Here is a 16,496-nt window from a genome sequence, read left to right as displayed (position 1 = left end):
AATCAAAATCACAATGTGATACCACCTTACTCTGCAAGAACGGCCATAGTCAAAAAATAAAAAAAAATACATGTTGACATAGCTGTAGTGAAAAGGGAACATTTTTACAACTGCTGGTGAAAATGTAAACTAGTACAACCACTATCAAAAACAGTGTGTAAAGTTCTTCAAGGAATCTCTATATTGTTTTCTATAGTGGTTGAACTACCAGCAGTCCCACTACTGGATAACTACCCAGAGGAAAAGAAGTCATTATATGAAAAAGATACTTGCACACGCATGTTTATAGCAGCAAAATTTGCAATTGCAAAAATATGGAACCAGCCCAAATGCCCATCAGTCAACAAGTGGATAAAAAAAATTGTGGTATATATATACACACCATGGAATACTACTCAGCCATAAAAAGGAACAAAATAATGGCATTTGCAGCAACCTGGATGGAATTAGAGACCATTATTCTAAGTGAAGTAACTTAGGAATGGAAAACCAAACATGGTACGTTCTCACTCATAAGTGGGGGCTAAGCTATGAGGATGCAAAAACATAAGAATGATACAATGGACTTTGGGGACTCAGGGCAAAGAATGAGAAGAGGGTGAGGGATAAAAGACTGCACATTGGGTACAGTGTACACTGCACAGGTGATGGGTGCACCAACATCTCAGAAAGCAGCACTAAAGAACTTATTCAAGCATATAAGGTAACACATATGTTAAGTAGCTATATTGAGCCATTCCACAATGTATAGATATTTCAAAACATGTTACACATGATAAATCATAGTTTTCATGTCATTAAAAATTATATTTAAATTTTGTTATTTTGAAAGCTTTTCACAGATCTTTTTCAGTTTTGTTTTTGAGCCTGTCTTGTACCTGGTTGCACTAAATATATAATAGTTCTCTCTTGTGAAAACCTTAAAAGCTTAGATTTGAACACGTGTTCAATGATAATAATGATATAACAGAAAAAAGAACTTATTTCATGTAACCAGACACCACCTGTTCCCCAAAACCCTATTGAAATAAATAAACAAACCAAAACAAAAAAAATGTTTGAACTTCTCTGAACTAAATAAAACAGACTCAGAACATGGCTTCTGAGAATATCCCTGAACCACTCCTAGTGTATCTTGAGTTATTTAACCCAATTCCTACTCTTGGGTTTTTCCCAAAAGGCGTATTTCTCAGGTTCAGTCCAGTGCTCTCTCCAGTGCTAAAGTGGCCTGGGTATGAATAGTTAGTGCACGGAAAAATAAATAGATCTGCTTCTCCTCCAAACCATCCACTGCAAATGCCTCCTCCCACTTCCTCCCAGGCAAATGGCTGGTTATTTTAAATCCGTGTTCACATTAGGTCCTCATCTTTCATCTTCCATTTATTTAACCTTTTCTGGATTATTTCTATTTTAAAGAAACACCCACACCCAGGAAATCTCCTATAAGGGAATATTCAGTCATTCTCAAGTTCATTTGACAATCTTTCAAAGGTAGCATTATGTGCATCTTAAAATAGAATACCAAATGTAATGGAGTTTTGCTGAAATGATTACAGGGGACTGTAATAGATACTATAAAGTCACCTCACATTGACAGAATCTTTAATAGTTCCGAAAAGTGCCTTCATATGCTTTCTCCTGTTCATTACCACGAGTCTCTGGGGTTATGAAGGGCAGGGATTATTACTGCTGTTTTACTAACAAGAAGTAGTGCAGCATTGCAGCTTACAGCGCAGGCCCTGGTGCCACCCTTTGGGCCGTGGTTTCTCTATAAGAAGTCTCATAGGGTGGTTTGTGAACTGTGTGAAGTACTCTGGGTTTGCCATTATGAATAATGAAGAAACTGATCTCAGGGATGGTTTCTGGCCTGTCTGAGGCTCCTAAGCAGCTCTTGGGTAGAGCTGGGTGGAACCCATGTCCTAAGCCTTAGGCGGGTGGCCCTGCCCTACACTGTCTTCCGACACTGAATCTCAGCTGATGCCCAGAACTTCTCTGTGGAGTGAAGGGCAGGCTGCCTTGTTCCATGTCAGATGGAACCAGACCCCTCCATTCACACCAGACCGAGGGTGCTGGCTCCCAATTGGCCTGAGGAACACTCAGGATGTCACAGTTGTTTAACAGCCTAGTGGTCATCTGCCTGCCAACGGCCAGGACAGCTGACACCTCCAATTCCTATGGTCCTCCAACATATGGCACGGGGCGACTGTTGCCCAGCAAACTACTCAAGGCCTCCAAGGAGCAGGGGACACTTTCAGGCCTGGAGAGCTTGGGAGTGTCCCCTGGCTCCTTCCCGAACGCCTCAGGGAGCTTGCCTTGGGCTGCTTCCCCACAGCATCCCATTTTCTGGTGAAGTCATGTTCAGATTTCAGTGTCAAGCAGATGTCCGCAGACGTCATTCTTCTGGAATAGTTTCCTGGACTCCCCTGGACAGAAAGCTTCCTCTCCCATATGGGCTTGCCATTAATATATCTTCTTGCCATCATCATAGCAGTCATCATAACAGGTTAATATTTAAGGAAATAGTTATTTCTCCCATTTGAAATATGAGCCCTCCAAGGACCAAGATTAGGCCTCATTCTCCTGGACATGCAGCCCCATGGCTTGTATAGTGACGGTACTCAGACATATTTGTAGAGACGAGATGACTTAAATAGCAGTTACCACAAATGACTCCCTTTTCCTTCTGGAGAGGGCGTGGGCAGTGGTATGTATGAAAATTTCCACCCTTTTCCACTGCCCGTTCCGTGTGGCCCAGGCACCAAAGGAGTCTTCTGGAAAAAAATTTTCCTTCAGAATGATTATGACTAAAATAGCTTTCTGGAAACCAATTAGTAAAACTTTGAATCTACGAAATCAAGGGCTGGCAGGGAGAAACCAGGATTAAAGGCTTAGTGAGGTCCCAGCTAAGTTTGGTGGGGACAGAGTCACACCCACGTTTGGCAGCCCTCTCGCTGCATGTTCTGGGAATGGAGTGGAAAGCCTGCTCTCAGCTGACATTATTATTTTTATCTCTCTCTTTCTTTTTTAGATTTCTTTTTATTGTTTATTTGTTTATTTATTTACTTATTTTTGAGGCAGAGTCTCACTCTGTTCCCCAGGCTGGAGTACAGAGGCACAATCTTGGCTCACTGCAACCTCCACCTCCCAGGTCCTAGTGGTTCTCGTGCCTCAGTCTTCCACGTAGCTGAGACTACAGGTGTGCCACCATGCCCAGCTAGTTTTTGTATTTTAACATGTATTTTGCCATGTTGCTCAGGCTGGTCTTGAACTTCTGGCTTCAAGTGAACCACCCGCCTCCATCTCCCAAAGTGCTGGGATTATAAGCGTGAGCCACTGCGCCTGGCCTGTTTTTATTTCTCTTGACTCACTGAAATGCTTTGGCAGAACAGCTACTGGCCTAAACTAAAACCCCTGAGTCTTGAGCAAACTTACATTTTATAGCCTCAATCCAGCAGGAACATCACTGGGGAAGTTGTCATTTAATATCCTGTTCTGATGCCCCTGTTTCCACCAGCAGATCTGCCATCGGATTGTTCAAGCCCCTGCCCATGCCTCCCTGGCTTTACCTCTGCCCCTTGTACCATCCTGTGTGGTTGCAGGTATGGCCATGCTGAAGTATGCTGCTCACACCTCCTCTAGACCTCGGCAGAGCTTCGGCTCACCAGGCTGGCACAGAGCTGGCTTGCCAAAACTATTTGAACTAGATTACAATTTTTTTTCTGACTGGAAAAGTTCAGAAAGTTTTGTAACTTGCTGTATTAGCAAGGCACACGTGCTGCTGGTGGGGGCACAGAGTGGAACAACCTCAGTGGGTGGCAAGTGGTGGTATCTATTGCAGTTAAACACGCACACACCAGTGGACCTGGCACATTCCATGGGAGCAAGAGTTAGCACCGAGGGAGCATTTACACACACTAGGTGCTGTTTCCAGCACCAGACAGATAGGAATTCATTTAGAGCTCACAAAGACCCTCTGGAGTAGATGCTATCATCATCCTTGGCATATAAATGAGAAAGGTGAAGCAGAGACATCAAATTATTTGTCCAAGATTATCCAGCCAGTAAGAACCCAGGTGTCTGGTTCAGGGGTGAGCTTGCTTAACTACTATACTATATTATATCCCTCTATGGTGCTATCCATTGAAGTATTATCTAAAATAGAAAGATGTGAAAACAATCTAAATGTCAATCACAAGGGAATGGTTCAATATAATATGGTTTTTCTATACAAGGGAGAACTAGATGGTTGGTTTGTTTTTTTTTAAAAAAAAATGAAGCTGAAAGGGAAGTGTACTGAGCTATAAAAGTGTCTCTAAGCTATAAAATTTAAGTTAAGAAAAGCAGAATTGGCCAGGCGCAGTGGTTCATGTTTGCAATCCCAGCACTTTGGGAGGCGGAGGTGGGTGGATGGTTTGAGCCCAGGAGTTTGAGACCAGCCTGGACAGCATGATGAAGCCCCATCTCTACAAAAAATACAAAAACTAGCTGGGCGTGGTGGTGGGCACCTGTAGTCTCAGCCACTCAGGAGGATGAGGCAGGAGGACTGCTTGAGCCCAAGCAAGGAGGATTGCAGTGAGCCAGGACTGCAGTGAGCTGAGGATTACAGTGAGACCCAAAAATTAGCCAGGCGTGGTGGTGGGTGCCTGTAGTCCCAGCCACTCAGGAGGCTAAGGCAGGACGTCGAGGTTTGCAGTGAGCCAGGACTACACTCTATTCTGGGTGACAGAACAAGATCCAGTCTCCAAAAAAAAAAAAAAAAAAAGATTTCATGAGAGTATGCTATCATTTATATTTAAAAAATCCACAATTATGCCTATATATACAGTGTATCTCTGAAAGGATATATAAAAAGAGAGAAGCTAAAACACAGCCAGTAGTTTGCCCATGGGATAGGGAACTTGGCAGCAAGAAGAAAGATGCTTTCCAATGTATACCTTTATATACCATTTGAGTTCTGTACCACATATGTGGATTGCTTATTTGAAAAGTGGTCTTAATTTGAAAGAACAAATATACCTGCAAAATGCCTAATAGAAAACAGCACCAGATGTTTAAGCTGTTACTAATTGTCCACATTGTTTTCCAGCTATTTGTTTATGCACACTTCTCCCTCTAGCATCCAGCTCAGAGGCTGGCATATCCCAGGTGTTGCACACACAACTGCAGAATGAATGAATAATGTGCATATTGAGTTGAATCAAATGAAACTGATATTTGTTGAGGTTCCTGCTGCAACGGTGTAGAGGAGGCATCTGCACTTCCCTCTGGAAACCGAGCTCATTCACTATTCACAAAAGCAAAGACATCAAACCAACCCAAATGCCCATCAATGATAGACTGAATAAAGAAAATGTGGTACATATACACTACGGAATACTGTGCAGCCATAAAAAAGAATGAGATCATGTCCTTTGCAGGGACATGGATGGAGCTGGAAGCCATAATCCTCAGCAAACTAACACAGGAACAGAAAACCAAACACCACAAGTTCTCACTTATAAGTGGGAGCTGAACTATGAGAACACATCGATACGGGGAGGGGAACAACACTTACTGCGGCCTCTTGGGGGAGGGCAATAGGGCAAAGAGCTAATACATGCTGGGCTTCATACCTAGGTAATGGGTTGATAGGTGTAGCAAACCACTACGGCACATGTTTACCTACATAACAAACCTGTACATCCTGCACATGTACCCTGGAACTTAAAAAAAAAAAAAAAAAAAAAAGAAACCAAGCTCATTGAAAGACAACATTCTAGGTTAAGAAGGCTGAGGAGGGCTGGGCGGGGTGGCTCACGCCTATAATCCCAGCACTTTGGGAGGCCGAGGTGGGCGGATCATGAGGTCAGGAGTTTGAGACATAGACCAATATGGTGAAACTTCATCTCTACTAAAAATACAAAAATTAGCCAGGCATGGGTGCACACCTGTGGTCCCAGCTACTCGGGAGGCTGAGACAGAAGAATAGCTTGAACTCGGGAGGCGGAGGTTGCAGTGAGCCAAGATCTCGTCAGTCATTGCACTCCAGCCTGGGTGACAGAGTGAGACTCTGTCTCAAAAAAAAAAAAAAAAAAAAAAAAAAAAAAAAAAAAGGCTGAGGAGTTTCCTGGTGGACCAACCCATGTTCCCAACAGGCACTTGTATTCTGGACTTCTTCAGGACTTGCTTTTTTAGCTACAGAGGTGGTTCTCTACTGGGGATAGTTTTGCCCCCAGGAGACATTTTTGATTGGGAGGGTACTACTGGCATCTTGTTGGTAAAGGCCAAGGAGGCTGCTACGTATCCTGTAGCACACAGCACAGCTCCCCACAACCCACCAAAACAAAGAATTATCCAACCCCAAAGTCAAGTGCTGAAGTTGAGCTGTGGTGGCAGCACCGGCTCATGGACATCGTGACCGTGACTGGTAGACTCGGGTCATCAGCCCCGGAACATACCTAGAACTTCTACGTGTTTATTTTCCCTCCTAAAATACGGCCTGCTCTACTATCTTCCTGAACTGCATTTTTTAATTCAGTCTCCAGCTTACCAACCTTATTTCAGATTTAATTTCATCAAGAAGGATATCAGCCAACTCCGGTCCATCTCCCTGCCACCGTCACTTTGAGGAGCTGAGAAATACTTGAATATCTCAGGACAACCTTTCTCGGAAGCCCCACATGGTGCTGGTGAAAGACGCAGTTGTCCCTGGGGCCAAAAGTTCTCTGGAATGCCAGCTCATGAGACTGGTTCTTAAGAAACCGAGGAGAATGAAAATATCTGCACCTCCCTCAGGCAGAAATCTTCCGAAAGGAGGGGGACAGCCTCAGATCAGGAAGGGGAAAGCCCTGTGGATGAGGGTGCCTCTGCTCCTTTAGGATTCTCTTCCAGGCTTACCGGAGTGGCGGGGGGCAGCGGGGGCAACAGGGCTGCTCAAGGATTCTCCCCTTTTCTGGGTGTCAGAGGAAGAAGGAGGAAACCCAGAGAGTCCTGGCTGCTCCCCTTAACCCAATGGCAGCTGGGGCCTGTTTTATCTGGAAGGCATCCTGGGCATGTGCCGCTCTTATGGAGAGAGGAGGGGATCAGAGCCCGTGGTTCCATCCTGTCTTGGCTATTTACCGGCCTGTGACTGTGGGCAGGTCACCTGCCCTCACCTTCAGTTTTCTTTTCTGTAAAATGGGTGCCTTACAGGGTTGTTGCAAAATTCCAATGAAGCTGAGCATGCTGATTCATACCTGTAATTCCATCACTTTGGGAGGATCACCTGAGGTTAGGAGTTCAAGACTAGCCTGGCCAACATGATGAAACACCGTCTCTACTAATGGTGGCACACATATGATGTCACAGCTACTCGGGAGGCTTAGGTGGGAGGATCACTTGAGGCCAGGAGGTCGAGGCTGCAGTGAGCCATGATTGCACCACTGCACTGCAGCCTGGGGTACAGAGCAAGACACTCTGTCTCAAAAACAAAAAACTCCAATGAAGTCAAAGATGAGAACAGTGCTCTACGACTGACCAGTTCACATACAAATGTTAATTATTATTTAAATCCACAGTCACTAGATTTTGGCTCTTTCTTGCCCTGGTGAATATGTGGTTGACTGGGGGTTATTCCAGAGGAGTATGTCATGGGGGCTGTTGGCAGGACCAGGGCCTGAGCCCTGGAAGATGGGGGTCATGGGAGAGAAATTGCAGTTCCTGAGGACACTCATGTAGACAGAAATGGGTAAACAAGAGACTAGTGAGACTGATGTGGGAAGATTCAGACTCACCCATGTAGTGTTTTCCTGCCTTGAGTTTGAAATGGCCTGAAAATTGCAGGCAACAATCAAATAAATGAAATTGAAGGCCGTGGGTTTTTTTTTTTTTTTTTTGACTCTCTTGCTGCCAAAACAGGAATTAAGAGGGTTATTCAAGCCAGGGTACTCAAGCGCCCACTTCACAGGGATTATTTATATTCCTGACATGGTACAACAAATGTTCACTGAGTGCCTATCTTGTGGGTTAGGCTGTGTCTCTAAGAAGATATACTGAAGTCTTAAGCCCTGGTACCTATGAATGTGACCTTATTTGGATATAGGATCTTTGCAGATGCAATTAGTTACGATGAAGTCATACCGTAGTAGAGTGCGCCTTAAATCCAATGACTGGTGTCTTTATAAGAAGGCTATGTGAAGACACAGAGACTCAGAGGCTCAGGGAAGGAGACCATGTGATGACGGAGGCAGAGACCGGAGTGACGCGTCTGCAAGGAAGACTGGCCAAGGAACACCAGGACTGCCCAGCAACCACCAGAGGTGAGGGGAGCGGCACAGACCAGGTTCTCCCTTGCAGCCTCCAAAATAAACCAACCCTGCCAACACCTTGATTTCAGACCTCTGGCCTCCAGAACTGTGAGAGAGTAAATTTCCATCGCTGAAGCCACCAAGTATGCGGTCATTCATTATGGTGATCCTAGAGAACGATACAACCCACCGCAGGCCAGACAGAGACACAAACCAACCAGTTTCTACCCTCAAGCGGCGTCCCTGAAAGGGCAGCTTCACGGACAAGGGCTGTTGTGAGAGTAAATAGATCATGGCTGTGGAGGGAGGCAGCCGGGGCAAGAGAGGGGCTTTTATGATGACTACCGGGGTTCGTGCTGGGCAGAATCAAAGGCCCTGCTCCAGTTGAGTGCGCCCTTTATCCGCCAGGCAGGCTGCTCTGAGAGAGAGAGCGGAGACTCATCTGACAGGCCTTATTCTTTTTCAAACCACCCAGATAATTAGTCAGAATTCTATTTCCTTCGTGGTTTCTGTGAATGGATTTTGTGGTGATTTTTTTTTTTCCAGGCATTTTGGCAGTGTCGAGGGGAGATGTAAAAGAGCCCATTAACATCAATATGCGTCACTGGGGACACTGAAAGGCTGAGACTGAGAAGAGAAATATCTTCAATTAAATCTGACAAAGCTGGAGGTTACCTGGGTCTCCAGAATGCTGCAGCGCTGGCAGCCTAATTCCTGGGGACTTTCCTCAGCTCTTGTGGGGCGTGCCTTATTTTGTTGGATAAATTCCTCCAGCCTTAAAACCTAAAAGAGGAGATAAGAAACACCACGCAATGAAACCAAGTTCTGCCTCCTCGACACAGTCATTCTTCCGGGAATCAATTCTCCTGGGTCAGTCTGTTCTGGGAAGAGTGCCCCATTAGGCAAATTTTACACACACTTCTAGAAATACTTTTTTTTTTTTTTTGAGCCAGGGTCTCACTCTGTCACCCAGGCTGGAGTGCAGTGGCGCAATCTTGGCTCACTGCAACCTCCGCCTCCCAGGTTCAAGTGATTCTCCTGCCTCAGCCTCCCAAGTAGCTGGGACTACAGGTACGCACCACCATGACCAGCTAATTTTTTGCATTTTTAGTAGAGACGGGGTTTCACCATGTTGCCCAGCCTGGTCTCGAACTCCTGACCTTAAGCGATCTGCCTGCCTCGGCCTCCAAAAGTGCTGGGATTACAGGCGTGAGCCACTGCGCCAGGCCTAGAAATGCCATGTCTAATGAGCTAGTTGCTTAGTCTTTCCAGAAGAAAATGTGCCCAGCAGGTTTATAGTATCCACAGTTTCCTTTAAGTTATTTACATACATATTTCTATACTAGATCTGTAGGGTGGCTTTCATATCATTCCCGGAAGGCCACTCAATTTCTTTTGAAAACAAAACAAAAAAGCTAATTGGTAAAGAAAATGAACAACACTTAAGAATTATGTAGATAAAATGAGAGAAGAGTGGCTTGGGGGTGCTCTTAAAGTGTAAGGCCTTAATTATGATGATGATGATTAACCAACTAATTGTAATATATGAATTAAACAGACGGCTTTCCCCTAGACTTTGAGGAGAATGAGGCCAAAAAACATAAAGGAAACTTGGACTTTCCTCAAATTTTTCTAGAAACCTTAATACTAGTTAGGCACCATGCTAGGTACAAGGAGGGATGGGGAAGGGACAGAGTGAGAGCAAGATAGTAAAATCATAAAGCATGGTCCCTGCCTTTAAAAAGCTATCACTTTATGAAGGGGATAGATAAATGTTTATAACCCCAATGACACCCAGTAGAGATACGTATAACATAATAAGAGCACCTCCTGAATGGTCCATTTGCTCTGTGCCACCCAGGAATCTGAGCCTTTTTAAAAAAATTATTATTATTATTTTTAAAAATGAGATGGGATCTTGCTATGTTGTCCAGGCTGGTATCAAACTCCTAGGCTCAAGAGATCCTCCCACCTCAGCCTCCCAAAGTGCTGAGATTATAGGGGTGAACCACTACGCCCAGCCAGGAACCTAAGCCTTTTACAGTATTAACTCTTTTAATCCTCACAACAGCCATTATAAGGTAGGTACTACTGCGTAGAATTTACAGCAATAGGGCCAGGTGCGGTGGCTCACGCCTGTAATCCCAGCACTTTGGGAGGCAGAGGCGGGTGGATCACCTGAACTCAGAAGTTCGCAACCAGCCTGGGCAACACAGTGAAACCCTGTCTTTACTAAAATACAAAAAATTAGCCAGGCGTGGTAGCATGCTCCTGTAATCCCAGCTAGTTGGGAGGCTGAGGCAGGAGAATTGCTTGAACCTGGGAGGCAGAAGTTGCAGTGAGCTGAGATCATGCCACTGCACTGCAGCCTGGGTGACAGTGAGATTCCGCTTAAAAAAAAAAAAAAAAAGAGCTCTAAAAGGCACATTCACAGAAATAGGTCAGGGCCCAGGCTTCCCTGACCTGTGTTATTCAAAAGAATAACTGGGTCTGTAATCCCAGCACTTTGGGAGGCTAAGGCAGGTGGATCACAAGGTCAAGAAGTTGAGATCATCCTGGCCAACACGGTGAAACCCCATCTCTACTAAAAATACAAAAATTAGCCAGGCGTGGTGTCAGGTGCCTGTAATCCCAGCTACTTGGGAGGCTGAGGCAGGAGAATTGCTTGAACCTGGGAGGCGGAGGCTGCAGTGAGCCAAGATCACGCCACTGCACTCCACTTGGGCGACAGAGCGAGACTCTGTCTCAAAAAAAAAACAAACCAAAAAAACGAATAACTCGGTTGGTCTCATACATGTACATGAGGCCACCTTAAGCTCTGCAGCAAGGTGTGGTCCAGGTACAACAGGAAGACTGGCAGTGTATCTCCAACAGGGTGAGAGGAAGAGATGGAGGGAGGGAGAAGTGAAGGAGGAGGGAGTGAGGGAAAGGCGGGAGGAAGGGAGGACAACAGGGCAGAAAGGAGGAGGGAGAGAGAAAGGCTTCTTTGCTGTGCAGCCCCACCTTGGTCTGGGCTGGACCAGAAGACTCTATCCCAGAACTTTTCACCAAGACCTACCTCTAGACCCTGAAATATCAAGTCTAAGGAATGACATGCTCATCATTTTTTAAAATAATGATTTTAGAAATAGAAGGAGTTAGAGAAAACATCACACCTGTGTACTCATCACTCAGCTAAAGAAATAACATGTCACAAATACAGCTGCAGCCCCTTACACTCTCTCCCTTCTAGAGATAACCACTGGCCCAATTTGATTCTATCATCCTCGTGCTTTGTTTAGATTGACCTCTTGGCTATTCCTAAACAATCGATACTGTTTTGCGCGTGGCCTCTGTGTTCTTAAAAATACCCCAGAGGTTGTGATGTACAGCAGGGCTGAGGAACTGGTGTCATGGGTTCCTGAAGCAGATGGGAGACACAGGTCTCATCTGGAAGGTTTGAGGGAGGACAGGGGAAGGAATGAAACTTGTTGACATTTTTTTGGTTTAAGCAGGCTCAGAAATGGCTCTTAGGATTCTGTTTCTAGCCTTTTCCACTAGTTCTTTGATACTTTCAGGTGCCCATGAAAATGTGTTAATTTCTTTTAAAATCAGAAAAATGTATAGTCTGGATGATACTCATATTTCTACCACTGCAGTCATAAAATATAAATTTTTAATATTTTTTAATAAAGGAAGGGCCTAGAAAGGCAAAATTGCTAAGAGCCCACAAAGGGGCGGATGTATCCCTGGGGAAGGAAAGGCAGGGGAACTGCAGGTTACCCACTTGTGCCTTCATGAAGCCACAGAACCAACACCAGTGGCCTCCTTCTCTTATTTGAGACATTAAAGGTCTCTTTGTTTAAGCACCTCTAATCTGGTTCTCTGTTACTTACAGCTAAATACATGTCCCCTGAGACAGCCTTCCTGTCTGGCTGAGTGTCTTTTTCTGTCTTTCAAAATTCTTGGCTTCTCAGTTAGGCAGAAGCTCCCAGGGACCAGAAACAGCACCCCAAGGCTTGCATTTGTTCAGGGCTTACCTCGAGCAGAGAATTCTGGAGCTTCACATTGAGGGCTGCTTTCTCTTCTTCCAGCTGCTTTATCTCCTTTTCTGATTTCTTCCTCACTTCCTCCAGCTGTGCTTCTACTTCCTAAATGACGATTGTTAGAGTTAACCATACGAGGCACGGAAACAGAACACTTAACGTTTTCACACCCTGCCTTCTTCCCAGAGATCAAAGAAGCTTACGAGAGTCATAAAATACCACAAATAAACAGAAACTAGACATACACGAGAAGGTCAAAAGAAAACGTGTGTTAACTTCACACCACAAAGCCTGATATATATATATATAGGGGTGGGGTGGGGCATATTGTTGTCTTTAAGTTTTCTAGTGTCAAATTTTAAAAAATGCTCATTACTAACAAAATTTTCAGTGTCACATTCATTACTAACAAAATTCTCAGTGTCACATAAGTAAAAAAGCCAACTACATTTTTGGATGCAAGGAAATAGAAAAAGCAGTACAAAATGTCTTCTCAACAGCATCCATACATGAGTCAAAATGATGGGGTTAGCCGGGTACAGTGACTCACGCCTGTAATCCCAGCACTTTGGGAGGCCGAGGCAAGTGGATCGCTTGAGCCCAGGAGTTCAAGACCAGCCCGGGGAACATAGTGAGATGGTATCTCTATTTTAAAAATAAATAAATAAATAAAATAAAATAAAATAAAATAAATGATGGGATTCCCAGGGCCGATTGCTCCATGGTCCCTCACCACAGCCCATGAACCTCAGTGCAAAGCAGATCCAGGTGAAGGAACATTCTGGGGACCACATGAGTGGTGCAGTCACGTTCCATCTGTCATCTCGAGCACATTTCCTAACCTCTCAGTGACTCACTGTGCTCCTCACATGCTCCTTGCCACTCCAGGTACATAGTAAAGGATCGGTAGATGATAGGCACTAATATTATTCTCATAGAGACCTAGGCTTTCTGTTCTAGCTTAATTTCTATGGACATTGTGCAAGTATCTAGACTAGTGAATGAGATAGTCTGTTCCTCTTAGCTGAACTTTAGGTAGATATTGTATCACTCATTCATTCAACAAATATTTCTTGAGATCTACTGTGTGCCAGGCACTGTTCTCAGAGCTGGGGAGATAAAAGGGAGAATTCCTACACACCAGGAAACTGACGTTTGAGTGAAAAAGATAGGCAGCAATCAAAGTCCATGAGTAAACAAGACGGCAAACACTAGGTTGGATGGAGAAATAATAAAGTTGGGAGAGGGCTCTGCAGTGCTGGGGAGGGGCTGAAATGTTAGATAACTTGGCTAGAGAAGTGCTCCAGAAAGTGACTTTGGCGTAAAATCCTGTAATAAGTGAGGGAGTTCACCAAGGAGATGTCTGGGTGTGAGATTTCCAGGATGTACAAGGGCCCTGGCACATTCTAAGGACAGAGAGGAGCCATGGTGGCTGGACTAGATGAGGTCTGAGGAGCACCATCTGAGGCCTCAAACATCAAAGTTAGACTTACCAGTGAGGTGAAGGCCACTTAACTGTTGGTCAGAGGAGTGATGTAGTGATGTGGTTGCAATGATATTTGGATAAGCTTGCTACTGTGTTTTGTTGTTGGTTTTTTTTTTTTTTTTTTTTTTTTGAGACAAGGTCTCGCTCTGTCACCCAGACTGGAGTATAATAGCACAATCATGGCTCACTGCAGCCTTGACCACCCGGGCTCAAGCAATCCTCCTACCTCAGCCTCCCAAGTAGCTGGGACTACAGGTACATGCCACCATGCCCAGCGAATTTAAAAAATTTTTTTGTAGAGATGGCATCTTGCTATGTTGCCCAGGCTGGTCTCGAACTCCTAAACTCCAGTGATACTCCCACTTCCACCTCTCAAAGTGCTGAGATTACATGCATGAGCCACCATGCCCAGCTTCATTACTGGTTTCTGTCTTGAGTACAGACTGATGTGGGTGGAGGGGTGGGGGGAGAGCAGTGGCAGGCAGGCCTGGGAGGAGGCTGTGGTGGTAACTGAAGTAAGAGTGATGGTGGCTGGGCCTGTGGCAGCAGTGCAGCTGGAAGGAGGGGTAGAACTTGGGACATATGTGGAATGTTGACTGACAGGACTCACTGAAAGGAGAGGTCAGGATGGCACCAGGCTTTCTGACCTAAGCAAGGAGAGAATGGTGCCACCATGAACTGAGATGGGGAAGACAGGAGTGGATTCAGGGACCCTCTGAGGAGCTTCTCTGCATGTGTCAAGTTTGATACATCTGTTAGATGTCTAAGTAGATAGAGAGAGGGTCTGGAATTCAGGGGAGGATTCTGGGAGGGTCTGGAATTCAGGGGAGGGTTCTGGGTTGGAGTATGCATTTGGGAGCCATCAGCATACAGAATGTATTGAGGCATGCATTGGAATGAGAAAAGCTAGAGAACAGGAATGAGAACATGAGGAAAATATAAGACATTAAAGAACCAAGCCCTCAGACATTCCAAAATTTCCTATGAATTAGAGGTTACAATATCCAGCAGGTATTTGTAGAGCAGCTCTCCTAAGCTGTCAGTCGATTATGGACCTGTAGATCTAATGGACATGAAAACAGTAGCTGACATTTGCCGAGTACATGCCATTTGCTGGCACTTTACACAGACCATCTCTCTGGTCTCCGTGAAAGCCCTATGACTTAGGTACTACCACCAAGGCTTATTGTAAAGATAAATAAATGAAACTTAAAGAGGTTAAATGCCTTGCCCAGGGTCAAGATTTGAACTCAGGAAAGCCTGACTGGTTGACTGTGCTTCTTCCCTGCCTTCTCAAGGAAAATTTAGCTCCTAGTACAGAAAAACGCTTGACTATGTGAGTACAGAAGTTGTCATGTATCAGACAACAGCATCACTAGGCTGAGCAGAGAAGACTTGTAGGAAAACCCATGTTTAAGCTGGACTGGAAGGATCAGTAAGAACTGGACAGGATCAGGCAGGAAAATTTGGGAGCAGGGAGAAAGTGCTCTTCATCAAGGGAAAGAACATGGAATGAATGATGAACCAAAAGGCTGAAACCACTGAGTGTGGCTCACACCTATAATCCCAACACTTTGGGAGACTGAGGCAGTAGAATTTTTTGAGGCCAGGAGTTTGAGACTAGCCTTGGCAACACAGCGAGACACTATCTGTATGAAATTTTTAAAAAATTAGCTGGGCTTGGTGGCATGTCTTAGCTACTCAGGGGGCTGAGGCGGGAGGATCACTTGAGCCCAGGAGTTCGAAGCTGCAGTGAGCCATGATCACATCACTGTATTCCAGCCTGGGTGTCAAAGCAAGACCCTGTCTCTGAATGAATGAATGAATGAATGAATAAAAAGTAAAAGGCTGGAGGGCAGAGTAGGACAGGGGAGAGGTGTGGGATAAGGCAGGAGAGAGCAATCAGGAGTCTGCCTCTGTAGGGTCTTAAAAATCATGTTAAGGAATTGGAACTATTTAATACATTATAAAGATGATAGGGAGTGACTGGAGAGTTTGAAATGAAGGTTGAATTTTCAGAAGGTTCCACTGCAATGAAGATTAGATTACATGAAGTGGGGAGACTGGAGGCAGGGAAATCATCGCACGTTCCATCATGAAATGGTGGTTGACTGGATCAGCATGGTACCACTGAGGAGAGGGGGAAGTGGAGGAATTCCACAGTCATTGAAGAAGCAGAATTAATACATTAGATGGACAACTGAATGTGAGGGGTGAGAAAGAGATCATGTTTGACTCCTGGGTTTCCAAGTTGAACATCTGAAAAGACACTGCTGCTGATCACCTCCATGACACCTTTATACTTTCTGTGGGGCCAAGCCCAGCCTAGGCCAGTGACTCTGGGGAGGCCCTTAGCATTTTTCCTGGGGTCAGTCACTTAAAGAGAAGAAAAAAACCCTGGACATTTAACATGTGTATAGTCTCTGTTCAGTAAATCTATGATCCCCTTTTGCAGGGCTTGTTGTTTTTGAGAGCTCATTTTCTAAACACGGTATGTAAATTCTCCTTTGGTTTCAAACAAGTTCAGGTAACTTAAGCAATCATCAGCAGCAAGGCCGTCCCTTCAACAAAAATTCATTTTCTTTACTTCATTAATGAGCTTCTCATCCATAGAAGCTTTTATTGAACAGAAGTTTTGTTGAACATGCTTTAATAAAGAAGACACTCACTAACACTGCCAACATGTGTTCACTGTAACAGCACAGTGACAATCCCCTGTGA

General features: G+C 44.8%; 2 protein-coding genes across 2 annotated transcripts in view; both read right to left on the bottom strand.

Annotated features, from left to right (window-relative positions):
• The window catches only part of FAM184B (family with sequence similarity 184 member B), a 155,733-nt gene that overhangs the window by 51,246 nt on the left and 87,991 nt on the right, over positions 1–16,496 (bottom strand). The window contains exons 6-7 of the mRNA XM_050791986.1: positions 12,284–12,394; positions 8,940–9,047 (exon numbers count right to left, since the gene is read on the bottom strand). Of these exons, the coding sequence (XP_050647943.1) occupies positions 8,940–9,047; positions 12,284–12,394 (219 nt within the window). The remainder of the gene's footprint in view (positions 1–8,939; positions 9,048–12,283; positions 12,395–16,496) is intronic.
• QDPR (quinoid dihydropteridine reductase) overlaps positions 1–16,496 on the bottom strand; it is a 213,523-nt gene that overhangs the window by 179,126 nt on the left and 17,901 nt on the right. The gene's annotated exons all lie outside the window — the stretch shown is intronic.

The sequence above is a fragment of the Macaca thibetana genome, chromosome 5, assembly GCF_024542745.1.
Source record: "Macaca thibetana thibetana isolate TM-01 chromosome 5, ASM2454274v1, whole genome shotgun sequence".
In the NCBI taxonomy this organism is placed as follows: domain Eukaryota; kingdom Metazoa; phylum Chordata; class Mammalia; order Primates; family Cercopithecidae; genus Macaca; species Macaca thibetana.
The sequence above is the reverse complement of the archived record's forward strand: the minus strand, read 5'-3'. Positions and strand labels throughout refer to the sequence as shown.